The sequence below is a fragment of the Moschus berezovskii genome, chromosome 18 (genome assembly GCF_049115385.1).
Source record: "Moschus berezovskii isolate FMDL1 chromosome 18, NW_MosBer_1.0, whole genome shotgun sequence".
Classification (NCBI taxonomy): Eukaryota; Metazoa; Chordata; class Mammalia; order Artiodactyla; family Moschidae; genus Moschus; species Moschus berezovskii.
The window spans coordinates 68591694-68603969 of NC_142477.1; the positions used below are offsets into that span (position 1 = coordinate 68591694).

Genomic DNA, 12276 nt, shown 5'->3' on the forward strand with positions numbered 1-12276 from the left:
GCCTAGGGTTATACCTGCAGTGAAGGTGAGCTGGAAAGTAACGGACCCTGCAAAGGGAAACAGCGAGGATGCCTTCCCCTGTGGATTCTAAGTCATGAGGCCAGCCCTCACACCTCTGAAGCCCTGATTCACACTTCCTATGCCATACAAGATACACCAACTCGAGAATTGTGGTTTAAGTGGTTTAAAGAGTTGATTTTACTACATAAAATTATAGAAAATACATACTAATCTATGATAACAAAAAGTATCAGCGATTTCCTGGAAAGGTGGGCAGAAAGAGTGGGAAAGGACTACAAAGGAGCAGGAGAGAGTGTGGGGCTGGGTGACAGGTAAGCTTCTCATCATGACTATAGTGATGATTTCATGGACAGACACACACATACATATGTCAAAGCTCGTCAAAATGCACAGTTTGAGTATGTGTGGTATATTCTATGTAAATAACAGGTAGACAAAGTTGTAAAAAGAAATTCAGTAAGTTAAATAGCAGAGTCGATACAAGTGAGGTGAGAATTACCAACCTGAAAGATCTAAAAGGAATTATAAGACAGAAGAAGACTGCAGCAGAGGTTAATAAAAACAAAAAGTATAAAAAGGGCACTAAGAGATACAGAAAACAGAATATGCTGTGCTTATAGTCACTCGTTTGTGTCTCATTTGTGACCCCATGGACTGCAGCCTGCCAGGCTCCTCTATGGGGATTCTCCAGGCAAGAATCCTGGAGTGGGTTGTCATGCCCTCCTCCGGGGGATCTTCCCAACCCAGGGATTGAACCCAGGTCTCCTACATTACGGGCAGCTTCTTTACCAGATGAACCACCAGGGAAGCCCATGAATACTGAAGTGAGTAGCCTATCCTTTCTCCAGGGGATCTTCCTGACCCACGAATTGAACCGGGGTCTCCTGCATTGCAGGCAGAATCTTTAAGCTGAGCTACCAGGGAAGCCCAGAAAATAGAATAGTAAGGTCTAAAATATATTAACTTGAATTTCCAGAAGACATTGTTAATAAAGAGAATGGGGAGAATTGATACATAATGAGTTAATAGCTAAGTGTTTTTTAGAACTGATAGAAATCATCTATTCTTAGATTCAGGAAACAAAAAAAATCTCAAGCCAATTAAGTAAAATTAAACCCACACCATGATACATTACATTTAAACTGAATAAGAAGACAACTTTAAAATTAGCCAGAAGGTAAAGAAAAGCAACTATACCAACAGGTGTTTTCTCACGAGAAACAAGAGAAAACAGTAGAAAAACATGCTGGGAGTAAACACAATCAAGAGAGAGTTACACATCTAACAAAACTATCTTTTAAGTTTAATGGAAAAATAAAGACATTTTAAAACAAAAACTGAATTTATTAGCAACAAGTATCACTAAAGAAGATTTTTACAAGTTGTGCTTTTTAGAAGACAGAAAATGATCCTTTAAAAAAGACTTGAGATGTTAGAAAGAATGGTAAGTGAATAAATTTCAATCTGGGGGAAACTGTTTAAAATAATAATGTCTTATATGGTGCTGGAGAAGACTCTTGAGAGTCCCTTGGACTGCAAGGAGATCCAACCAGTCCATTCTAAAGGAGACCAGTCCTGGGTGTTCATTGGAAGGACTGATGCTAAAGCTGAAACTCCAATACTTTGGCCACCTCATGAGAAGAGCTGACTCACTGGAAAAGACCCTGATGCTGGGAGGGATTGGGGGCAGGAGGAGAAGGGGACGGCAGAGAATGAGATGGCTGGATGGCATCACCGACTCGATGCACATGAGTTTGGGTGAACTCCGGGAGTTGGCGACGGACAGGGAGGCCTGGCATGCTGCGATTCAAGGGGTCGCAAAGAGTCGGACACAACTGAGCAACTGAACCGAACTGAACTGATGTGTTTACGTGTTTTAAAGGACAAAACTTTAATATTAGTAACAGATTGCTGGGGGTTATGTGAGGGGACTAAAGGACAGCAGAGTGTGATTAACCCTAGAATTTAAGGTAAATATGTATGCTGGGAGTTATGAAGCAATCATCTAAAAGATGTAGAGTTAGAATGGTAAAATCTACCATTCTGAAAGAGCAGAAATAGAGGATATAATTTTTGGAGGGGGAAAATGTAAAAAACAAAAATATCACAACCAATCGAAGACAGGAAAAAAAAAGAACAAAGATGGGACAAATCACAAAATATGGCAGAAATAAATCCAAATAAATCACTGATCACAAAATGACAATGTAAATGGACTAAACTTTCCAGTTACAAACACAATTGTCAGATGTTTTAAAAATACATAATCCAGTTATATAAATAATATGAACACATGAAGAGTTAAAAATATCCGTATGAAAAGTGTACTAGGCAAAAAAGTAGCCAAAAGAAAGCTGGTGCAGCTATGCTAATATCAGACACAACAGATTTAAAGTAAAAAGCCTTCCTTTCTCAGGTTAGATGATCATTACATAATGATCAAAAATCCATTTTTCCAGGAAGATAATTTTAACCTGGTTTACATCAAAGTAACACAGCTTCAAATTATATGAAATTCTGAGAAAGAAAATGATAATCTTTTTAATGATCACAAAATCTATAGCAGCGATGTGCTAGGAAAGAAGCCTCTTATAAAGCAGGGTAGTCTCTGGGTCAGAGTTGTGATGAGGAAGGTCTCTGAAGGAAAGATGGGTCCTCTATTGAACTCTGGGAGATTTAGGTGAGAAACTATTCGATGGTTTGAGTTTTTCATGATTTCTGTGTAACTGTACATCATTGCTAACTATTCGGTCAATGTTAAACTCTTTCTGGACGTAGGACCATCTGCATACCTTATCTAATTTATATAATTCTTAAAGAACTAGGTACAAGTTATTATTTTATTTCCTAAAAGAAGGGATCTGGAAAACACAGGCTGAAACTCTGTTTTTGTCTCCCACATTTAAAAAGAAAAATAGGGAGAGATGACCAATACCGTGTATGGAAATAATAGAAGGAATTAGGAAAAATTAACCTAGGAACCATTCTGAATATAAATATTTAGATTTTCTTCTGTTTGTCTGTCACCAGAAGCTATAAAACAATAAAGGAAAAAATGTGAATGCAAGCTTTGTACACATATACACTAAGACTAAAGGAAGATGATGTCACAGGCCACACCCACCTCTAGAACTGTCAACAGACGGTCATTATGAAATCCAGTGAATGAACATATGTCACAGATATGCGAACAGGAAAGCAGGCCTCAGAAAATCTCCATCAAGCTCCAAGAGCAGGATATGAAATACTACTGCAACAAGCCTAAAAGCTCCACAGCTGAAATGACAGAAAAACTAAACCTCAGCTAATGAGAGAAGTGTCCAGATAATGTGAGAGATGGTCAATGCTTGGTGTCAATGTGAATTCCGCTCCCCCAACTTCCTGCCAAAAAAAAAACAAACAAAAAGGCAGTAACTAAAACTAAAAGGTATCCCTTACTTTATAATTATTTATAAAATGAAAAAATCAGAAATAAAATATTTAATTCAGGAGGGCTCAAGAACCAATTCAGTTCAAGTCACCTAGGCCCTTGCCCCTGGCAGGGTGATCAAACAAACTTCTCATGGAACCCAGGGACTTCCCCCAGGAGACCTGCCCTCCTACCACCCAGTTCCCCAGCATGATTTTCTCGTGAATCCTATTCACTGCAAGCCCTAGTCTGTAATTTAACAGATGCTAACTGGCTGATGCTGCTAACTTTCACTCTGTACATCCCCAGTAGATCTGCACAGCTAATGAAGTAATTTCAGAGACAAAGTACAGAAGCAGTCTAAAGTGGAAATCTTCTGATCTGAGTTGGAAAGTTCAAAAACTCCCAGGGCTTACAGAGCCGAATTAGAGAACTAAGGATCTTTCAATAAAAAATATCAACTGCAATGGATTAAAATGTCTGGAATACGTAGGTCCATGAGTTCATGCCATTAAAAAAAAATTAAAACCCTCATTGATAGCCTTTGGAGGCAGGTAGATGGTCAATTCATTATTTTCAAAGCTGCCTCTTCCATACAAACTATAACTCAGGATAACTAAACTGCTGATGAAAAGAAATTCTTTAACAAAAATTTTCTGGGTAATAAATGAGGATGAAATTACAGAAATAAAATAGCAACATTCTGCAGCTCCTAATGAAATAATGGATCTAAGCAACATTCACAAATGGCCTTTAACATTAACACGACAACCAAATGCTGTCTGTCTCCTGACAATAGCAAATAACACTTCTTATGAAGTACTCATGTCAAAAGAAGAAACAAAAACACAAAAAATCTGATCAAGCTTCTCTCCAACTGCCAATTTTATAAGGATGGTAGAGGAACATATTAAATACCACCATAAGGATGAAAACAGCAAATCTAGAATGTGGGAAACTACAGAAGACCCCTTTTCTTCAAGAAATAAATGAAAAGAAACCTACAGATTAAAATCATGTCAACATATTGCAATGTACGGACCTTATCTGAAATCCATTTCAACAAACTATAAATTTAAAAGAAGTGTATAAGACATTTGAGGAAATGTGAACATTGAGCAAACATTTAATAATGTTGCTGCTACTGCTAAGTCACTTCAGTCGTGTCCGACTCTGTGTGACCCCATAGACGGAAGCCCACCAGGCTCCCCCGTCCCTGGGATTCTCCAGGCAAGAACACTGGAGTGGGTTGCCATTTCCTTCTCCATTTAATAATGTTAAGGAATTACTAATTTTTAGTAATGGTATGAGCGATATTATAGTATCCTACCTTTTTTATATCAAAATAAGTATAAAATGATCGGATAACAAGAATTTATGAAAAAGTAATCTGGCTTCATCTGAAACAAGTCTGGCAGGGAATTGATAACCGTTGATTCTGGGTGACGGACCATGGGGGTTCATTATATACTAGTCTCTCTAACTCTGCATGTTTCCATTAAAAGATTTAAAAAGAGGTAAGATAAGGGGGGAAACATAACCAGCTGCACTGCCTGGACCTTAAGTGCATAATCATTAAAAAATGTATCAGTATTAAGGAAATTTGAACACTGACTTGACATTTCATATTTAAATGATTATTAATACTATAGGTGCTATAACAGTATTAAAAATATCCTTATCTTTTAGAGGTATGTACTGAAATATTTCTAGGTAAAATGATATATTATCTGAGATCTGTCTCAAAATCATCCAGAAGATCAGGACGAGGGAATAAGCAGATGTAGAGATGAAGTAAAGACTGGCCATGCGCTGGTAACCGTTGAATAAAGGTGATGGGTAAAGAAGATTCCTTATATCATTCACTCTACCTTTGTAGGTTTTACATTTTCTATCATAAAATATCTTAAAAAGTAATAATAACCTATGGCATTCATTAGAAGTCAGAATAATGGTTTGAAGAGGGGAATGGGAGCCACAATGAGGGCTTCCGGAGCGGTAGCAATGTTCTTTTACACAAGTTTGTTCACTTTGTGATAATTCATCAATCTGTACATTACAATTTGTGTGCTTTTCAATATATATTACAATCAAAAAATATTTTTTAAAAGTAAGAGATCCACTGCTTCAGTGCAAGAGAAGACAGTAAGGCAGAGTTGCAAATACTACAGCAATCACTAAGAAATCTATATCTGAGCAGAAAGACAAAAGAATACTGTATGTGTGTGTGTGTACTAAGTCGCTTAAGTCACGTCCGACTCTGTAAGATCCTATGGACTGTAACGTGCCAGGCTCCTCTGTCCATGGGTTTCTCCAGGCAAGACTACTGCAGTTGGTTGCCTACTCTTCTCCAGAATCATGTATGCTAAGTCACTTCAGTCGTGTCCGACTCTATGTGACCCCATAGACAGAAGCCCACCAGGCTCCCCCATCCCTGGGATTCTCCAGGCAAGAACACTGGAGTGGGTTGCCATTTCCTTCTCCAAGAATCATGTATAGCCCTAAGCAAATGTTAAGGGCTTCCCTGCTGGCTCACAGCTTAAAGCGTCTGCCTGCAAGGCAGGAGACCCGGGTTCAATCCCTGGGTCGGGAAATTCCCTGGAGAAGGAAATGGCAACCCACTCCAGTATTCTTGCCTGGAAAATCCCATGGAGGAAGGAGCCTGGTAGGCTACAGTCTACAGGGTAGCAAAGAGTCGGACACGACTGAGCTACTTCACTTCACTAAGCAAATGTTAGGATCTGGTGTCGTTTTCCTCAACTCTAAAGGAAACAGCAGCTGCCTCAGCCGGCTGTTGAGAACATGACATGGAACAGTGCCTGTGAAGTGCTTAGCACAGAACCCGGCACACACACTGCAGTGAAGAAAAGGTGCCTTCCGACTCTGGTGTCAGAGGACCCGGCCTGCATTCATGGCCTGCCTGCCCCCAGACTACAGTATAGGTACACTGCACTCCTGGTTTTAATCTGCTGCTGCTGCTGCTCAGTCACTTCAGTCGTGTCCAACTCTGTGCTAGACCTCTGCAATAATAAATCACTCTCAGACAGGAAGCTGGACAGATCCCCTTCACCCCTCACCCAAAGATCTAACACAAAACCATTAATGAGACTGTACAGAGGTACCGCTGCTGCACAGCGATTCGAGAGAATCCAGGTCTCGTTTTCACCAGTATTTGTGGAAGCAAAATCCCTTAAGATGAGGGAAGCCAAAGCCCCACACCCACACCCATGCATCTCCGCTCCCGGCAGCGGGATACACTGCGCTCCACTCCATGCCCTCCAATGGGGACGCGCGGAGTATAAGCCTCATATCGCCCCCTGCGCCTTCCTCCAATCAGCGAGCCCGCACCAGAACACAGCGCCCAATCAGAGCGCTCCACATGCCGGAGGCAGCCCTCCGCGCACGTCCGAAAGGAAACGCTTCCCAAAGGGCAGTGCCCGAACACCCAGCTCCATTGGCTTCTGGGGTCTCCGGAGGAGCCACGCTGCCACCTACTGTCCGATCATGGGAATGCAGTCCCAGGTGTACCGCCTGATTCGCAGGGCCCATATCCCAGCCAGAAGGCTCAAATACAGAATTTGGAAGCTTCCCTGCTGGCTCAGTGGTGAAAAATCCGCCTGCCAGTGCAGGACACACGGGTTCAATCCCAGATCCGGGAAGACCCCACATGCTGTGGAGCAACTATGCCCCTGCACCACAACTACTAAGCCTGTACTCTAGAGCCCTGGAGTTCCACCTACCCGCGCCCCAGTGCTCAGGCTCTGTAACAAGAGCCATCCCAGTGTGCGCCTGCTCCGCCAACTAGAGTGCCGCCTGCCACCCCCCGCCCCCGCAACTAGAGAAAAGCCTAAGCAGCAAGAAGACCCAGCACAGCCAAAAATAAACTTAAAAAAATAAAAAGAAGGAAAACATGCAGTAATACCACATGTGAATGCAAGTTTTAATAACATTCTGTTACACAGTAGGCAGAAAATATTGTCTTAGCCTCTTCCAAGCAGTTTGAGTTTCAAACCTCATCTCACCTCACATCCCAAATTATTCCTTTCACATATTTCTGCAGCAGCTACTATATCTCAGAGTACGATCTGGGGCAGGCATTATCATCATCCCTAACTGATAGGCACAGGAACCCAGTTAAGAGACATAGGTTCTGAAAGCTGGCAGAGACTGGAAAACACCCAGACAGTTTCGCTTCAAGTGCACACTCTTGACCACGTCACACAAGGTACGAAGTGCCATAAGATACAGGATGAGGAAAAACTCACTTCTGACTTGATAGGGCCTCGGGATGTACAGAAAGGATTATTGGCAGGATAGTATTCAGTAAATGGTGGCTGGTATGTACTGCTTTTCTAAGTACATTAATCTTAACAGAGAGGAGACAGTCACCTCCGTGGAATATATATTCACTGGAGACTGTTATGCTTATTCTTTGGCAAAGAGCATCTGCTCACTCAAGAATCCATAACAATATTTCCTAGGTTTGTCTCCGAATAACAGAGCTGATCCACACCAAAGCACCAAATATAATGGCTGTTTCCTAATTTTCCCTTCATAGCTAGGAAAGTGTTAATAACAGCTTTTATGAAATTCTTCATTTCTGTACTTCCACAGCACTTTTCATATAATTCATATATGGCACATCAGAATAAGCTCTGCAACATAATTAACTGAGCCCTTGTCGCTTTCATCATTAGAACAGTAGTTCCCAAAAGGAGGACCAAAAGGCCCTCAAGGACATTTCAGAATACATAGTGGTATTTTTTTATTTTTTTGACTGTCAAAATGACTGTAGCGCATTATTGGTACTTACTGGGTAGAAGGGGCTTCCCTGCTAGATCAGCGGTAAAGAATCCGCCTGCAGTGGGGGAGACCTGGGTTCGATCCCTGGGTTGGGAAGATCCCCTGGAGAAGGGAAAAGCTAACCACTCCAGTATTCTGGACTGGAGAATTCCATCAACCGTATAGTCCATGGGGTTGCAGAGAGTCAGACATGACTGAGCAACTTTCACTTTTCACTGGGTAGAAGTCAGAAGTGATAGCAGGCAGCACCGAGACGGACAGCCACAACAAAGCACTGGCCCCGCTGGGAGCCAGTGTGTTCAGAACAGAAGGAAGACACAGATAAGGACGACAGGAAGGCAGGGAGGGGCTCTGCAGAGAGACGACCTGAGGTTTCAGCATGGACTCATCACTGGTAAAGTATGTACATGTAAGCTCATATATATACACGAGAACGTATGTTTATGTGTGTATGGACACATACTTTTCCTAGCTCTGTCCACTAAATGGGCAAAGCAGCAAAAATTCCACAGTAGCAAGGGGACACCTAGTGCACAGACCGTGGTTTCTAATGCTACCACCTAGTAAAAGGAACCAGCGCTCTCTGGAGAAGTTCAGTTGGCCCTTGAACAAAACACGGTGGAACTGTGCAGGTTCACTTACACATAATTTTCTTTCACTAAATGTGTACTACAAGATTACATGCATGATCCACAGTTGGTTGAATCTGTAGATGGAAACTTGGTTAGGAAGAAACCACTTATAGGGAGGACCAACTAGAAGCTATATGAGGATTTTTGTGCTGAGGGTGGGTGCCCTTCACCCCCATTGTTTAAGGGTTAACTGAAACTGATTTCAGGGTTATAGCAGGAAAGGTACAAGATGGAACACTGGTTAGAAAGATGCAAATGATAGCCCTGTATATGAGACAGCAAAAGAGACACAGATGTATAGAACAGTCTTTGGGACTCTGTGGGAGAGGGTGAAGGTGGGATGGTTTGGGAGAATGGCATTGAAACATGTATATTATCATATGTGAAATGAATCGCCAGTTCAGGGTCGATGCATGTTACAGGATGCTCGGGGCTGGTATGTGGGGATGACCCAGAGGGAGGATAAGGGGAGGAGGGAGGTGGGAGGGGGAACTCATGTACACCCGGGGTGGATTCATGTCAATGTATGGCAAAACCAACCAATATAATATTGTAAAATAATTAGCCTCCAATAAAAAAAATAAAATAAAATAAAAAGGTAAGATGGAACACTGGGAGCCAGCTTGAAAGGGATTCTATTAGCCAAATTTGAGAGAATTCGGGAGAAGCTGACTAACAAAATAATGGTAAGGGTGGTAATGAATCATTAAAAGAAAAAAGCAATCTACAAGATCATATTGATAAGAATCAGAGAAAGAGGAAGAAGTGGGAGAAAAGGGAGGCTTCTGGTTTACCGTAAATACTGAGTACTAATTAGTAAATGTGGAGGTATTAATGAATTTGGAAACCCATCATGATAAAGACTGATTCAGGAGATGAAATAAAGTCAGGATGCACAGTAACTAACTATATGATAAAAATGAACAGAAAACAAGACAAAATAATGTTTACATAATCCAGAGAGACTGTCAAGGCAAAAATGAAAGAGAAATTTGCAAGAAAGAAAAAATAATTCTGCCACATGTGAAACAATAATCTAATTCTTTTTAAGACTTAAAATATGGTTATTTCATTGGATTATTATAAAAGCATTTCACATATATCTCATGAATATATAGTAACAAACATGAGTGACTGGAAATGACATATGTAATAGCATGGTGAGTACCTACCTAGGTGACAATCTTCTTTTTCTCTTGCTTCCCATTTGCGGCTGTCCACATATGCTGCAGAAAGTAGGCATCTTTTACCTGAGGAAAAAAACAATTACCTCAACAGGCATGGTTTCAATACATGTTCAGTTTATACATCTGCTTTTATTAAGCATATCTTTGCCACATTTCCCATTTACTAGACTATTTAAAGATCTGTTATGAAACTGTAACCAATATTGCACAGGTTTACAATTCAGTTCATGACAACATGCATTCAACCTCTCACAGGAAGAAAAAGGAGAAAAATTGTTAAAATTTCTAGCATTATTAGTAAAACTGCTAATTTTGTTCCTAATACTTTCGACCTAGAAGCCATTTGTTTCCACTGATGAAGAGCCTAGATAAGCTTTAAAATTCCTTCTTAGAACCCAAAATACTTCCTGAATGGTTGCTTAACTCAGTAAATGACTGTTTATCATCATTAGTTAGTCCTAAAAACTTTCCATCTGACTTGGATCAGCACCTTTACCCTTACTTCACATACAGCAAAGAGTACCGAGCCCCTAGTGGGTAAGTAAGAGGAGCCTAACAAGCCAAACCTGGGGTAACGCACAGGATGACACCCGTCACGATGACTGGCATGCGACAGTGCTCAGGGAACAAGAGCTCAGGAGTAAATGGGAAAGAAAGAGTGACAACTGAAAATTAAAACCTATTATCCTTCAAAGGCACCATCAAAAAGTGAAAGGATAACTCAGAACAGAAGGAAAATATTTGTACATCATTTATCTGATTAGAGACTTTTACCCAGAATCTCAGGTTCCTCAGAAACCTGTATGCAGGTCAAGAAGCTACAGTTAGAAACGGATATGGAACAAAGGACTGGTTCCAAATAAGGAAAGGAGTACATCAAGGCTGTATATTATCACTCTGCTTATTTAACTTTTATGCAAAATACATCATGCAAAATGCCAGACTGGATGAAGCACAAGCTAGAATCAAGATTGCTGGGAGATATCAATAACCTCAGATATGCAGATAACATCACCCTTATGGCAGAAAATGAAGAGGAACTAAACAGCCTCTTGATGAAGGTAAAAGAGAAGAGTAAAAAAACTTGGTTAAAACTCAACATTCAAAAAGTGAAGATCATGGCATCCAGTCCCATCACTTCATGGTAAATAGGTGGGGAAACAATGGAAAGAGTAACAGACTTAATTTTCTTGGGCTCCAAAATCACTGCAGATGGTGATGGCAGCTGTGAAATTAAAAGACACTTGCTCCTTGGAAGGAAAGTTATGACCAATCTAGACAGTATATTCAAAAGCAGAGACATTACTTTGCTGACAAAGATCCATCTAGTCAAGGCTATGGTTTCTCTAGTAGTCATGTATGGATATGAGAGTTGGACCATAAAGAAGGCTGAACACTGAAGAACTGACGCTTTTGAACTGTGGTGTTAGAGAATACGCTTGAGAGTCCTCTGGACTGCAAGGAGATCAAACCCAAACCAGTCAATCTGAAAGGAGATCAGTCCTGGGTGTTCATTGGAAGGACTGATGCTGAAGCTCCAACATTCTGGCCACCTAATGGGAAGAACTGACTCACTAGAAAAGACCCTGATGCTGGGAAAAATTGAAGGCAGCAAGAGAAGGGGACGACAGAGGATGAGATGGTTGGATGGCATCACCAACTTGATGGACATGAGTTTGAGCAAGCTCCAGGAGATGGTGAAGGACAGGGAAGCCTGGCATGCTGCAGTCCATGGGGTCACAAACAGCTGGATACGACTGAGTGACTGAACACCAACCAAGAAAAAAAAAAACTCCTACAACTCAAAATTTAAAAAGACAACTCAACAGAAAAATGGGCAAAGGATCTGAACAAACATTTCTAAAACATACACACATATAAATAGTACACACATAAATATACGGCGAATAAGTATATGGAAAGATATTTAATATCATTTCCCATTAAGGAAATGCAAAATATACTGAAATACAACGACATATCCACTTAGGGTGGCTATGATCAAAAAGGCAGATGATAACAGCTGTTGATAAGGATGTAGAGAAATCTGGCTCACACACTGCTGGTATGAATGTGAAATGGTGCAGCCACACTGGAAAAGTCTGGCAGTTCTGCAAAATGTTACCATGGAGTTACTAGGTAACCCAACAATTCCACTCCTACATATATACCTAAGAGAAATGAAATCACAGATCCACACAAAAAACTGTATACAACATTATTC

At 40.8% G+C, this 12276-nt stretch overlaps 1 protein-coding gene across 1 annotated transcript in view; it reads right to left on the reverse strand.

Moving 5' to 3' along the window:
* MRPS27 (mitochondrial ribosomal protein S27) overlaps positions 1 to 12276 on the reverse strand; it is a 101555-nt gene that overhangs the window by 80229 nt on the left and 9050 nt on the right. The window contains exon 2 of the mRNA XM_055421886.2: positions 10038 to 10115. Coding sequence (XP_055277861.2) covers positions 10038 to 10115 — 78 coding nt within the window. The remainder of the gene's footprint in view (positions 1 to 10037; positions 10116 to 12276) is intronic.